General features: G+C 40.1%; 1 protein-coding gene across 1 annotated transcript; it reads left to right on the plus strand.

Moving 5' to 3' along the window:
• The first annotated feature begins 13,778 nt into the window (after positions 1-13,778).
• Positions 13,779-15,547, plus strand: LOC128666701 (E3 ubiquitin/ISG15 ligase TRIM25-like). Its single transcript, XM_053721440.1, has one exon. It carries the CDS (start codon positions 13,797-13,799, stop codon positions 15,363-15,365), a length of 1,569 nt encoding a protein of 522 aa, XP_053577415.1. The 5' UTR covers positions 13,779-13,796; the 3' UTR covers positions 15,366-15,547.
• Positions 15,548-15,930: the final 383 nt, after the last annotated feature.

A 15,930-nucleotide genomic window follows, 5' to 3' on the forward strand; every position in this document is an offset into this window, starting at 1 on the left:
TATTATTAGTTTTTATCGATGGCACACACATTCATTTAATGGTTAGCGCGTATACTCTATGTTAAATACATAGTTGAGATTAAATCAGATTAATTCATTTGTTTTATTTTTCATCAACACAAGCTGCAAGCAATCTCTAACACACCTGCAGGTTATCAATACCACTGTATATTTAGGATAAGGATACATCCGCATCTTTCCTGACCTTATCAGAGGTTCTGCTATTTTATTTGCTATATGTGATTTCTACTGTTTTTAATATTATGCACTGTTTCTAATATATTGTTTTTAACACTTTGTAATTTTAAAACTTTGTACTGTTTTTAACTGCCTCAACAGTATTGACTCTGTATTTCTTCTTGTTTTAACCAACATGGATCCATATACTTTTGTCATGTGGTAAATTGTATTAATAAATTTCCATTTTAATAATTTACTCGTATGTTCATCACTGTGACCTTCACGTCAAGATTATTCAGACCTAGCCTTGTTCAGTTGGCGCTTTGGTGCTTGTTAATTAATTTATATATATATATGTGTGTATATATATATAAATATATATATATATATGTGTGTGTGTATGTGTATATATATATATATATATATATATCACAGACTTTTCCACGCAACTGAATCCTCTGCTCTCTGACATTTCATCCCTCTCTTGCCCAAACCTTGTGGCTTTACAGTATAATTCAGCATTATAATCAACACTTGACAAAGTTGCACCCTCCACTCTTCGACGTACATCAATCACAAGACGGCAACCGTGGAACACCAAACAGACCAGATATCTTCAGCGATGTTCACTGGCTGCTGAACGGCAGTGGAGGAAATCACTCACCTGTGCTGATTTCCGGCATTATAAATTCATCCTTAAGTTCTACAACTCTGCGCTCAGCCTGGCCAAACAAGTCTATTTCTTCTCCCTTGTGTCATCTCACGCATCCAACCCCAGAAAACTCTTCTCAACCTTTAACTCCCTTCCACGTCCACTTGCACCCCTGCCCACTACCAACCTCACTGCTCAGATTATTGCTGATCACTTCAAAAATAAAATTGACACCATTAAAAAAGATATCTGAACTAACAAAACTCTATGCTGCTTCCCTCCTGTAACAGAGGAAGAAGTCTCTGTACTCCTATCTTTGGCTCATCTTACAACCTGCCCACTTGACCCTATTCCTTCACAACTTCTTCCCTCTCTCTCTGCTTCACTAACCCCTACCCTAACTCATCTCTTTAACCAACCTCTCACCGCTGGCCCATTTCCTAAAACATTCAAGCATGCGTCAATCATACCAATCCTAAAAAAGCCCTCACTTGACACCTCCACGCCTTCTAACGGACCGGTCTCCTTATTTCATTTTGCTTCAAAATTATTGGAACGACTGGTCTATAATCGGCTAACTCAATTTCTCACAATTAACTCCTTACTTGATCCACTACAATCTGGTTTCCTGCTCTAAACACTCAAAAGAAACCTCTCTTACTAAAGTAACAAATGACCTGTTATCAGCTAAAGCAAAAGGCCACTACTCCTTACTAATTCTTCTTGACCTGTCCGTTGCTTTTGACACAGTTGACCATCGTCTCCTCCTAAAAATACGACATTCATTTGGCATCTGAGACACAGCCCTCTCCAGGTTTGCCTCATATCTCTCAAACCACTCTTTTTCAGTTTTAACATCATATCGTGTGATCATATGCCTCTCTCAGTACCGCAAGGTACTCTCTCTATACATCCTCCCTTGGAAAACCTATAGACCTTTGGATTCCAGTACCATTATATGCTGATGATACCCAAATCTATCTTTCCTCTCCTGATATCTCTCCCTTTTACTTAACCAGATTTCCAACTATCTATAGAAAAGGGAGAAGGCTCCAACATAGCGCGATTCTGCAGATATATGCTAGATATACCATTTTGAATCAAATACACTCACATGTATTCAAGCACTGTAATGTAGTGCAAACTAAGCAGACCGCATCCTCTGAGTTGTATGGTGAACTCTCTCCAGGTATATATGACAGGAACAACTGCAAAGGAGTGTGTTTCACTCTGATGTGTGCTCTATAAATATAAGAGACAATCCCCACATAGCATAATACTGTATGAATATAAATATCTTGCTAATAGGTGGATAAATTACACTCACTTGTGGTCTAGCAGTGTAATGTAGTGCAGACTAGGCAGGCCAGAGCCTCTGAGCTGTCTGGCAAGCTCTCCTCCATGATCAAGTGAAACCAGGTGTATGACCAGGTGTATGGTATATCTTTCAGCTTGCTTGCAGAGTTCAGGGTGTGATTAACAACCACAACAAAGGTTTGTTATTGTAAATAAAAAAGTTGGATCAAAAATAGCAAGTAACTTTAAACTTAAAAACAAGTGTTTATTAAACACATAGCTAAAATACAGAGATGCGTTTCTCAGTAATATTACTGTTTCCTCAGGCTGATAAAAATGGTAATTACTTGCTACATTATATACACATGGCTGACCAATCGGAGAGCCAGAAAAACACACACACCCTTACTGGTCACATGACTTAGTAAATGGTGTGTGTTTACAATAGGGATAGGTGTAACATGACAGATTCATGCAGCATACAAACTATATATCTCTTATTTGTTTAACCCTTTAAGGACAAAGCCATTTTTTTAAATTTCTTACACTTAAGGACCAGGGCTATTTTTACATTTCTGCGGTGTTTGTGTTTAGCTGTAATTTTTCTCTTACTCATTTACTGTACCCACACATATTATATATTGTTTTTCTCGCCATTAAATGGACTTTCTAAAGATACAATTATTTTCATCATATCTTATAATTTACTATAATTTTTTTTATAAAATCTGAGAAAAAAAATCGAAAAAAACACACTTTTTCTAACTTTGACCCCCAAAATCTGTTACACATCTACAACCACCAAAAAACAACCATGCTAAATAGTTTCTAAATTTTGTCCTAAATTTAGAAATACCCAATGTTTACATGTTCTTTGCTTTTTTTGCAAGTTATAGGGCCATAAATACAAGTAGCACTTTGCTATTTCCAAACCACTCTTTTTCAAAATTAGCGTAGTATTCAGGAATCCCTGAATATCCCTTGACATATATATATATATAAATTTTAGAAGACATCCCAAAGTATTGATCTAGGCCTATTTTGGTATATTTCATGCCACCATTTCACCGCCAAATGCGATAAAAAAAAAATTGTTCACTTTTTCACAATTTTTTTCACAAACTTTAGGTTTCTCACTGAAATTATTTACAAACAACTTGTGCAATTATGGCACAAATGGTTGTAAATGCTTCTCTGGGATCCCCTTTGTTCAGAAATAGCAGACATATATGGCTTTGGCATTGCTTTTTGGCTTCTAGGGTCAATTTTAGCATTAGTGTAGTGTAGTAGACAACCCAAAGTATTGATCTAGGCCCATTTTGGTATATCTCATGCCACCATTTACCGCCAAATGCGATCAAATAAAAAAAAACGCTAAATTTTTCACAATTTTAGGTTTCTCACTGAAATTATTTACAAACAACTTGTGCAAGTATGGCATAAATGGTTGTAAATGCTTCTCTGGGATCCCCTTTGTTCAGAAATAGCAGACATATATGGCTTTGGCGTTGCTTTTTGGTAATTATAAGGCCGCTAAATGCTGCTGCTCTCCACACATGTATTATGCCCAGCAGTGCAGGGGTTAATTTGGGAGCTTGTAGGGTTAATTTTTTTTATTTTTAAATTATTTGATTTTTATTGTCCAAATTAGCGCATAACATTGAATCAAGTAATACAATTCAACAGTACATGAGTATATATAGTACCACATAAGCATATTCACACAATTTGGTTTTTGGACATTACATTTTTTTAAACTCTAATATTAAACAATTAACAAAAACAAAACATAACAAAACAAAGTGTAGGTATCAATGGTTGGTTTAGAACAAATCTGTTATACATGATAGCTCTGATTCCGGTTAAACAATGAGACATGTATGACTTTACATATCAATTTCATGATACTCCGTTTGTAGTATTATTAAATTGGGATCTAATTTAGGTCTATTATACATACTCGTGTATTTAATGTTTCTGAAATTTTAAAGCGATATAAGACTCCCAATAGAATATAATATGATATATTTCGCAACGTCTGGTTTTAAGGAAATGATATTCCTCCAAGCTTAGCATATTATTACTTATATGTATCCAATTGGTCACTGTAGGTGTTTCTACAGATTTCCAATTTCTAACTATTGCGTACTTTGCAGCGTTACATAGGACATTAAGTAATTTCTTATGTTCACTTGGAATAGAATGTGGGAACCCATGGAATAGCCATATATTCGGCTGTAATGGAATGTTCTTATTCAGTATTCGGGTGGTTTCTGTAGCTATTGCTTTCCAAAAAGGAGTTAACTTTTGGCATGTCCACCAGATGTGTGCCATGTTTCCCACACTATTTTCACATCTCCAGCACACAATATGCCTTTTGGGATATATCCTTTTGAGTCTGCTTGGTGTTAAATACCAACAATGCAGTATTTTATAATTCATTTCTAGAATTCTACATGATATAGAGGAGCTTTTTATATTACTAAAAATGTTAAGGGATTCTGAGTGTGTTATGTTGATCTCTAATTCGTTACTCCAGGTATTTAAAAATTGTGGAATATAACCCAGGTTTGTTTGCTGCAAGATACCATATATAATGAAGAGAGTATGTGTTATCTTCCCGGTGTGTATACACAATTTCTTGTAGTTTGTTAAGGGTCTTAGAAGATTGAGTTTGTCTCTGTGTTTTGTAATCTATGAGTGACACTGATGATAAGGATACCATTGTTGAAAGAATGTTAATCCCTTATTTGAGAGGTCCTGTTGTGTATATTTGGTTGTTTCAGTTGCCAATTGAAATACGTGTAATGTTCTATTTGTGTTCTCTAAGGCTTTTTTTTTTTTCAAATACTTTTTATTAAGAATCCAGATGATAAAGTTTTACAACATCGCATATATAAAGTTACGGGTCATATACATTTTCAAATTACATTGCCAAGGCACATGACATATACAGTTTCCAAATATACTGTCAAAGCACATGAAATTACAAGGATGAAGAGATTATTACCGACTCATCATAGCATTCATCGTGGATTCTAATTTTTCATTTAAATTTAACAAAGTGATAAACCTAAAAAAAAAAGAGAACATAAAAAACCCCCCAGAAAAGTCTCATTGTCCATATACTTTACACATTCCTAGAAGCCAAGCTATATATAAAAATGTAATTACAAATAAATAGAGTGAAAAAGTCTCTAAGTGAGGTGCGCAAAGTTCCAAACCATCCAAATAGTGATAGATTCCAATGTCTCTCTCGGAGGAGCAGGCAGCACTCTTGAGCAATGCGGTTAGACGAACACCTGTATGAACAGAGAGAAAGAGAGGCGCCTCATGGGACAGTATCATGCCAGTGGAAATATCACAACAGTGTAACAGCACGTAAGTAGATGTACTCACAAAAGTGGCGGCATATATGGATGCCTAGTAGAGCAGGACGGGACTTTCTGTCGCCCGACAGACAAACGCTCCAAAGCTTGGACGTGGGATCACAGAGCCCATCAGCCAATCAGCGGCCACATGCAGTCAGCGTCAGAAGTGGGAGCTGTTCCGGGAGTAGCCAATAACCATACGTCACAGATGATATGACGGGTCAACGGACCAATCAAGAAACAGGAGAACGTAGAGCAAGTGGAGAAGTAAAAACTCGTATTTTATTGAGTTAGATTAAAAACATAAGCATACATCAACGCGTTTCTCGACCTACGGGTCATTTCATCAGGCATTTCATACTGTTGTCCTGGAGAGTTTTGGTGATAAATCTCCCCTCTTTTCTTCTTTGAATAGTTTGTGGACACAAGTCCTGGTATATTTGTAGGGAGTAACCCCTGAATGAAATTTCCCTTTGAGTCCTTGCTGCGTGCCACAAGTCTTCCTTGGTGGTATGATGTAGGAACTTTATAATTACATCTCTCGGGGGTGCAGGTGGTTTTGAGGGAGGTCTAAGCGCCCTGTGAATTCGCTCTATATCTTCCATCTGGAGTATGGGAGATCTGGGGAGTAAGAAAGTAAACAAGTCTTTCAAATATGCCTTCAATTGGTCCTGTTGGACCTCCTCAGGCACCCCCCTTATCCTGAGGTTATTGCGTCTTCCGCAATTATCTAGGTCCTACAGTTTTTCCTGGAGACCTTGGACTATGGAGTCTTGTATTGATAATAGGGTCATGTTAGAACTGACTAAGTTGTTGAGAGCGTCTTGACCCTCCTCTAGGTATTCAATCCGGGCACCCATGTCTGTCAAATCCTTCTTGAGGTCCTTCATTTCCTCCTTTATGAAAGATCTCAATTATGTAATATCGGATTTAGATGGAAGATCTGCCAGTTGAGAACGCAGCAATTGCAATGTACTATGGTGCAGAGACGAGGACTCCACTAGTCGGTCTGGGGTTATATTTTCCCTTTGGGGAGGCAATTCTGATGGCGTGGTTTCAGAGGAGTGGAAGAAGGCAGTCACAGAGGGGGTAGACTGTGTTATTTTAGTTGGTTTATCCATTTTCTGGCCCTTCCGTTGAGACATGGCAGTTTAATACTGTAAACACCACTGAATTCTTTCCAGAAACAGCATTCCTCAATATTAGCAAATGTGGTGCCTCTCAAAAACAACACTCTTTTAAGTTGAAAAGCTTTCAACCTGCTTATCCATGGGCAGTATCAGCTAGGTATGTGAACATTAACTTTCTTGTATGTGGATATAGAGGATAGTCCTAAGCTGGAGATGTGGTAGAGACTAAACGGATTTGGTAAAGTTTATTTTATAGTATGATACCCATCTGAATTCCTCAAATATTGACAATATTTTTGGGATAGAGATATCTGGGTTTGTGGTAAATAGTAAAACATCATCTGCATATAGGAGAATGTTGTGTTCTGTGCTCCCTATACCGATTCCTTGTATTGATTGTTCTGACCTAATTTGTGTTGCCAACGACTCTATTACACAAGTGAACAGTAAGGGTGAGAGGGGAAACCCCTGTCTTGTCCCGTTTGTTATATGAAATTAGTTAGATAATGTACCATTAATCCAGAGCTTTGCCATTGGAGATGCATATAACGAGAATATTTTGTTCGATGAACCATGAACTTAATCCAAAATTTTGCAGTGAGCATCTTAGGAAAGACCAACATATGCGGTCAAATGCTTTTTCAGCATCCGTGGATATAACCACTAGGGGTGTATGTGATGTTTTGGCATGCAATAATATTTGTACTGCTCGGACAGTTTTGTCCCTAGCTTCTCTTGATTTTATGAAGCCAACTTGGTCTTTATTAATCAGGTCTGGCATTACCTCAGTTAGGCGATTGGCTAGCAATTTGGCAAAAAATTTGATATCTGTGTTCAAGAGTGAAATTGGCCTATAATTTTCAATTTGCATGGAAGATTTACCCGGTTTGGGGAGGAGAGTTATGTGAGCCTCTAGGGAGCTATGGGTTAACATCAGAAATATCATTGAAAAGAGTACATAATTGGGGGGCAAGAATGTCTTTAAATTTCTTGTAATACGCATTTGTGAATCCGTCGGGTCCTGGGGCTTTGTCTACTGGTAAGTCTTTAATGAATGACTTTATCTATATTACTGTTATTGGCCCTGAAATATCCTCACTTTGTTTTTTGTCTAACTTGGGCATTATTATTTTCTCTAAGTATTTCTGTATTTTTTCCATTCTATTGTGAGATGTCATGTTGGCATCCTAGGTTATGCCTGTAGATAGGTTATAAAGGGCCTCATAATATTTCCAAAAGGATTCTGCAATATCTTGGGTATTGTAATATGTCTGTATGTTGTCATTAATTTTAAGAACATAGGATCTATGTGTTTTCCGTTTTAGCTTTCTTGCTAACAATTTATGGCATTTGTTGTCTTCATCATAATATCTCTGATTTAGTTTTAAAGATTCTCTCTTATGTTCCTTATTTAAGATAACAGCTAAAGCTTGCTTTTGTGTAGATTACTCTTGGAGTAATTTGTCGTTCGTGGGATCAGATTTGTGTTTTGTTTCAATATCTGCTATTCTATCCAGTGTTAGTTGCAGGATCTGTTGTTTTTGTTTTGATTTTCATGACATCTCCTCTTATAACCCCTTTGTGTGCTTCCCATAATATTCTATTATCCACAACCGAGCCTTCATTAAGATAGAAGTATTCTATTAGATTTCGTTCTATTGTTTGAAAGTGTATTGGGTCATCTAAAATAGGATTATCTAACCGCCATATATACTTTGTTAGAGGCATATTGGGCCATTTGAGTATGCATTCAACAGCTGAGTGATCTGACCATGTACAAGAGTGGATTTCTGATTTAGTAGCCAGGGATAAGATGTGTACATCTAGCATGATGTAATCTATCCTAAAATAACATTTGTGGGGTGGGGAGTAGAACGTGTAGTCCTTATTATTATAATTCAGTATTCTCCATGTATCATGTAGTAAGGAATCTTTAAGGTCTATTTTAACTTTAGAGATGACATTATGGGGCACTGGTGAGGTTCCATTTGAATTTGTAGGGTTAATTGTAGCTTTAGTGTAGTTGACAACCCAAAGTATTGATCTAGGCCCATTTTGGTATATTTCATGCCACCATTTCACCGCCAAATGCGATCAAACAAAAAAATAAAAAAATCGCTTTTTCACAAACTTTTTCACAATTTTAGGTTTCTCACTGAAATCACTTACAAACAGCTTGTGCAATTATGGCACAAATGGTTGTAAATGCTTCTCTGGGATCCCCTTTGTTCAGAAATAGCAGACATATATGGCTTTGGCGTTGCTTTTTGGTAATTAGAAGGCCGCTAAATGCTGCTACGCATCACACGTGTATTATGCCCAGCAGTGCAGGGGTTAATTAGGTAGCTTGTAGGGAGCTTGCAGGGTTAATTTTAGCTTTAATGTAGAGATCAGACTCCCACCTGACACATCACACCCCCTGATCCTTCCCAAACAGCTCTCTTCCCTCCCCCACCCCACAATTGTCCCCACCATCTTAAGTACTGGCAGAAAGTCTGCCAGTACTAAAATAAAAAGGTATATATTTTTTTAAATAGCATATTTACATATGCTGCTGTGTAGGGTCCCCCCTTAGCCCCCAACCTCCCTGATCCCCCCCCCCCCCCCCCCAAACAGCTCTCTAATCCTCCCCATGTACCTTATTTGGAGCCATATTGGGTACTGGCAGCTGTCTGCCAGTACCCAGTTTATACAAAAAATAGAAAAAAAAATTACCTTTTTTTTTCTGTAGTGTAGCTTCCCCCCCACCCCCTCCCAGATCCCTTAGCTATTTTATTAACCCATTCCCTCCCCCCTTTCTCCCACTTATAAGTATACATTTTTTCTGTAGTGCAGCGGTTCCCACCCACTCCCTCCCCGTGCACGCGCGCGTCCATGCGCACCCCCGGCGACCCCGCCCCCGATTCCGCACCCCTCTTAATCAAAGAAGCCATCGATGGCCGCCCACCCGTCTCCCACTTCGGCTCCCACCCACCAACGATTTTCGGCCATCGATGTCCAGTGCAGAGAGGGCCACAGAGTGGCTCTCTCTGCATCGGATGGGGAAAAAATGTTATTTTAATGTATGACATTTAATGTAAAGTTAAGGGGTTGTTAGGTTTAGGGGTTAATAGGTTAATTTAGTTTATGACGATGAGGGGTGCTGGCGGTTTAGGGGTTAATAGGTTTATTAAGTGGTAGTGATGTGGGAGGCCAGGGGTTTAGGGGTTAATACATTTATTTAGTTGCGGTGGGCTACGGGAGCAGAGGGATAGGGGTTAATACATTTAGTTAGTTGTGGCGTTGTCAGGGAGCAGGGGAATAGGGGTTAATAAGTTTATTAGAGTTGCGGTGGACTCCGGAAGCAGTGGGATAGGGGTTAAACATTTTAGTATAGTAGCGGTGTTTAGTGACAGGATATAAATAAAGCTGGGAAAAGGCCGAATAGCAGCAAGATCGATGACTGTTAGTTAACAACAGTCCGCTGCTCATTGCCCCGTACTTGGTGCGCGGCTTTTTGACAGCTTTCTTTATAAATATGGAGAGCGTATTCAGGTCCTCGGCCGCGATGTTAGGCGATGTCAGGTGAGCGTATTGGTTCCGTCGAATGCAGCACAGTTGACGGCTTGATAAGTAGGCCTCACTGTCTAAAGCTGTCCTGATAATCTGCAGACAAGGGGTCACCATACAATAGACACCCAGCACTGTATGAGCCTGACCTGATAATGTGCAGTCAGGGGGTCACCATACAATAAACACCCAGCACTGTCTGAGCCTGTCCTGATAATGTGCAGCAAGGGGGTCACCATACAATAGACACCCAGCACTGTCTGAGCCTGTCCTGATAATGTGCAGTCAGGGGGTCACTATGTTATACACACCCAGCACTGTATGAGCCTGTCCTGATAATGTGCAGTCAGGGGTCACTATGTAATAGACACCCAGCACTGTCTGAGCTTGTCCTGATAATGTGCAGTCAAGGGGTCACCATACAATAGACACCCAGCACTGTCTGAGCCTGTCCTGATAATGTGCAGTCAGGGGGTCACTATGTAAAACACACCCAGCACTGTCTGAGCCTATCCTGATAATGTGCAGTCAGGGGTCACTATGTAATAGACACCCAGCACTGTCTGAGCCTGTCCTGATAATGTGCAGTCATGGGGTCACCATACAAAAGACATCCAGCACTGTCTGAGCCTGTCCTGATAATATACAGTCAGGGGGTCACCATGCAATAGACACCCAGCACTGTCTAAGCCTGTCCTGATAATGTGCAGTCAGGGGTCACCATACAATAGGCACCCAGCACTGTCTGAGCCTGTCCTGATAATGTGCAATCAGGTTTCACCATGTAATAGACACCCAGCGCTGTCTGAGCCTCTCCTGATAATGTGCAGTCAGGGGTCACCATACAATAGACACCCAGCACTGTCTGAGCCTGTCCAGATAATGTGCAGTCAGGGGTCACCATGCAATAGACACCCAGCACTGTCTGAGCCTGTCCTGATAATGTGCAGTCAGGGGTCACCATACAATAGACACCCAGCACTGTCTGAGCCTGTCCAGATAATGTGCAGTCAGGGGTCACCATGCAATAGACACCCAGCACTGTCTGAGCCTGTCCTGATAATGTGCAGTCAGGGGTCATCATACAATAGACACCCAGCACTGTCTGAGCCTGTCCTGATAATGTGCAGTCAGGGGGTCACCATGCAATAGACACCCAGCACTGTCTGAGCCTGTCCTGATAATGTGCAGTCAGGGGTCACCATGCAATAGACACCCAGCACTGTCTGAGCCTGTCCTGATAATGTGCAGTCAGGGGGTCACCATGCAATAGACACCCAGCACTGTCTGAGCCTGTCCTGATAATGTGCAGTCAGGGGTCACCATGCAATAGACACCCAGCACTGTCTGAGCCTGTCCTGATAATGTGCAGTCAGGGGGTCACCATGCAATAGAAACCCAAGGCTTGAATTTAAAACTTTATATTACCTTTCCCTGTAGGTGTAAATGACAGTAAACATTTCACACACATCACTATCTGTCTCATGTTACTATAAATGTGTATATTACGGGCTAAGGAATATAATAATGCTATAGAAAGAGAGCCAGAACCAGCTGCAGATAAAGGGGCCTATCTACAGGGACGTGCACTCATAGGAGGCAGGGGAGGCAGTGCCTACCCTGCCATATGTGGCCAAAGCTTAATTAAATTTTAATAAAAAAAAAAAGTCCCCAAAAAAATATTTCCCCCCCCCATGTAATGCTATCGAGAGGCAGGTACAGGATCGCTTCTCTCCATTGCAGTACATGGGTCAAAGGAAAAGCTGTGCTGCAGCGCCACCTGTGTTCTGTCAATATATTAGCAGCAGAAATTGGTACCAATAGGAGGCACCCCTCTTGATGCCTCCTAGCAAGTGAAGGATATATAGATTAATCAGAAGGAGGATGCAGTGAGCAGGGTCATGTGACACAACTGGAAGCTGAGGTAACCTAAGAACAGATGACACCAAGCAGAAGAGTAAAGTAGTATTCGACATCTCTTGTGATTCACAAATTGTGTTCAGATACAGTTTATTAACAGGGGGGACAGTAAGTGAGCATAACCCAATACTGACAGGAAGTCAAAGGGTCAATTCAAATTTAAATCCATAATTTTAAACCCAGAATTTGAAGTTAAGTGTGCAGTGTCCACATTATTTAAATAAAAGTTTTTGACATTGAATATTGCTAAGCCTCCCTTTTTCATGGTTATTTGATTTAATTAGGTACAAACTCCATATATGTTATGTCTGTTCAGTCAGAGGATGCAGTATCTATTTTTATTTTTCTCTGTGTCTCCATTTATTTAAAGACTGCTGTTAACTTGTAATTCACAAATCATTTGAAAGCTGTTGCATTGTGTTTTTAATATGTGCTGCTTTTATACAAGTTTATATTAATGAAAGGAGATAATTAGTCATTTAAAAAATATATGTAATTATTGCAGTTAAATGTTTTTAGAAATAATGCCACTGTAAAGTAACTGGTTAAACACATAGTCAAAGGGAGACATTTAAAATTAAAATTTCATGATTGAGGTAGAGCATGCTATTTTAATAGACTTTTCTAGTTATTTATATTTTGAGAATTAGCATCAACTGTTACTGGCCCCATGTCAGCAAATCAAACATGAAAGTCATAATTACATTTCCATCATTCAAATAGAAAGTGCACAAAAAAATAAATAAATAAACTTTTTATTTTACTTTTATTATTATGTACTTCATTCTTTTGGTGTCCTTTGTTGAAGAGCATACCTAAGTTGGATGTGCACGTGCGTTTCTTGAACACCATATTGCAGCAGCTGTGTTGGCAGTATTGATAACTTGTCCTTTGTTTAAAATTTGTATGGTAAATTATTTCTATTTTTACAATACAGTAGTGAGTAGAGAAGAGATTGTGTATCATTCTAATTGCTTAGTAACTGGCACTGTGCCACAGAATTGTGTGAGTGTGTATGTGAGCAAAGTGTGTGTGGGTGTCAGTGAGCAGAGTATGTGTGCTTTATTCTCCAGGTAATCAATACATTTCCGATGAGCTGGTGCTTTAGTGCAGTGTTTTTAACAATGGTCCTCAAGTACCCCCAACAGGCCAGGTTTTCATTATAGCTGAATCAGTGCACAGGTGAAGTAATCAACTGATGAGTAGCTCAGTGGTTACTAACTTGCTCTCACCCATCACCTGATTATGTCACCTGTGTACTGGTTCAGCTATCATTTAAACCTGCCCTGTTGGGGGTACTTGCGGCCCTCTGTACATGTGTTGCTCCGGCGTATCATATCTAGTGCCTCACCGGAATTCAACCCGATTGAGTACGATCGGGTTGATTGTTGACACCCCCTTGCTGACGGCCGATTGGCCGCGAATCTGCAGGGGGGCAGCGTTGCACCAGCAGCTCGCAAGAGCTGCTGGTGCAATGCTGAATATGGAGAGCATATTGCTCTCCACATTCAGCGATGTCTGTCGGACCTGATCCGCACTGTATGAACTTATAACACGTGAGCACCGAAAGAAGAGACATTAAAACTGCAGCTAGGCAGATATGAGGTTAATTGGATTGTGTCCCAGAGATAAACTTACCACACCCTGTGCTGTAGAGGAAGAGGCATTTTGTTTCATTTCTTCTTGCTACATACAAGCATGGCGTCTGCTGACCTGAGAGAGGAGGTAACTTGCCCTGTCTGTGTGAGCATTTATACAGATCCTGTAACCCTCAGCTGTGGCCATACCTACTGCCTGAGCTGTATTAACCAAACATGGGACAACCAGGAGGAGGGGGAGTATTCCTGTCCTGAATGTCAACAAAGGTTTAGGAGGAGACCTGAACTCAAAAGGAACCTGAGGCTACGTAATATAGCAGAGACTTTCCAACCTACTGAGTCTGTAAATGAGACTGGGATCTTCTGCACTTACTGTGTTCACCCTGCTACTAAATCGTGTCTAATGTGTGAGGAGTCTTTTTGTGACTTCCATGTGAGGTCACACAGCAAGTCTGAGGAACACGTCTTAACTGAACCCACCACTTCCTGGGGTAACAGAAAATGCACCAAACACAAGGAGCTGCTGAAATATTACTGCACTAAAGATGCTGCCTGTATCTGTGCGACCTGCTCCCTGGCCGGAGAGCACAGGGGACACCAGGTGGAGCTGCTGAATGAGGCTTCTGAGAAGAAGAAAGAGAAACTGAGAAATGTTCTGCAGAAACTGACCACAAAGAGAGAGAAGACTGAGAAAAGAGTCCAGAGTCTGCAGGAGCACAGGAGAGGGGTGCAAGAGAAAGCAGCTGGTGTAACAGAGAGATTCACTGCCCTGATTAGGGACATCAGGAGACAGCTGGAAGACCTAGAGAAGCGAGTGCTGAGTGAGATCACCCGGCAGCAGGAGCAGGTTTTACTCACAATCTCTGATCTGATCCAGCAGCTGAAAAAAGAGAAGGACGAGCTGACCAGGAGGATTTGTCACATTGAGGAGCTGTGCAACATGACTGACCCATTAACTGTCCTACAGGAATCACACAGAGATGACTTTTGTGGTGCTGAGCAGGGAGATAATGAGGTCACACAGAGAGGTGATAAACAGGTCCCTGCTGGAGGGGATTTAGATGAGGGTCTGATCTCAGTGACCTTATACATAGGTTTAGCTGATATTGTGACTGATGTAAAGAGAGTGATCTATATGCAGGTGCCATCAGACATATTACTGGATATAAACACAGCTCATAATAATGTTATTGTATCAGGTGACCTGAAAACTGTATTCTGGTCACTCATAAACCAGCAGCGACCAGAAACACCAGAGAGATTTACAGATTATTCTCAGGTATTAAGCACCAGGAGCTTTTCCTCAGGACGACATTACTGGGAAGTGCAGATCAGTAAATCAGGGGACTGGTGTCTAGGGGTTTGTTATACCAGTATGGGGAGGAGAGGAGATCAGTCTGTGATAGGAAATAATAACAAGTGCTGGGGTTTGTGTAGTTTTAATAAAAGTATTTGCATGACAAATAACAGAATATACACCTCATTACACCCCCCTCTATCATGTGACACAGTAGCAATACTGCTGGACTATGAGACTGGGCGTCTGACCTTTTATGAGCTGTGTGACCCGATCAGACACTTACACACCGTCACTGTCACCTTCACTGAGCCTCTTCATGCTGCATTCTGGGTACGGGGTGATGATGCCTTTGTGAGAATCCTGCGCTAGATAAACTGTCACATAATAATAATGCTGCATTCTGTGTATATAAAGATGGTGCCTGTGTGAGAATCCTGCACTAGATAAACTGTCACATAATAATAATGCTGCTGTCTGTGAGCCAGTGATGTCTGTGTATTGTGCACATTGTGTATGAACTGGGGATAAAATAAAATATTTGTGTAGATTAATGTATGGTCTCCTTATATTATTATATATAGCTGTATATATGGTACCTACATATGCTGCAGTGCAGTACAGAGAGGGGATCACACAGTAATTACTGTCACATAATATAAAATAAATATCTGTGTATGAGAGTCTGGTCTCCTTATATTATATATATAGCTGTATATATGGTACCTACATATGCTGCAGCACAGTACAGAGAGGGGATCACACAGTAATTACTATCACATAATATAAAATAAATATCTGTGTATAAGAGTCTGGTCTCCTTATATTATATATATAGCTGTAAATATGGTACCTACATATGCTGCAGTGCAGTACAGAGAGGGGATCACACAGTAATTACTGTCACATAATATAAAATAAATATCTGTGTATGAGA

The sequence above is a fragment of the Bombina bombina genome, chromosome 7 (assembly GCF_027579735.1).
Source record: "Bombina bombina isolate aBomBom1 chromosome 7, aBomBom1.pri, whole genome shotgun sequence".
In the NCBI taxonomy this organism is placed as follows: domain Eukaryota; kingdom Metazoa; phylum Chordata; class Amphibia; order Anura; family Bombinatoridae; genus Bombina; species Bombina bombina.

Bases quoted from the DNA above. Each gene is read 5' to 3' on its own strand.
- LOC128666701 (XM_053721440.1), top strand. From the start codon at position 13,797: ATGGCGTCTGCTGACCTGAGAGAGGAGGTAACTTGCCCTGTCTGTGTG.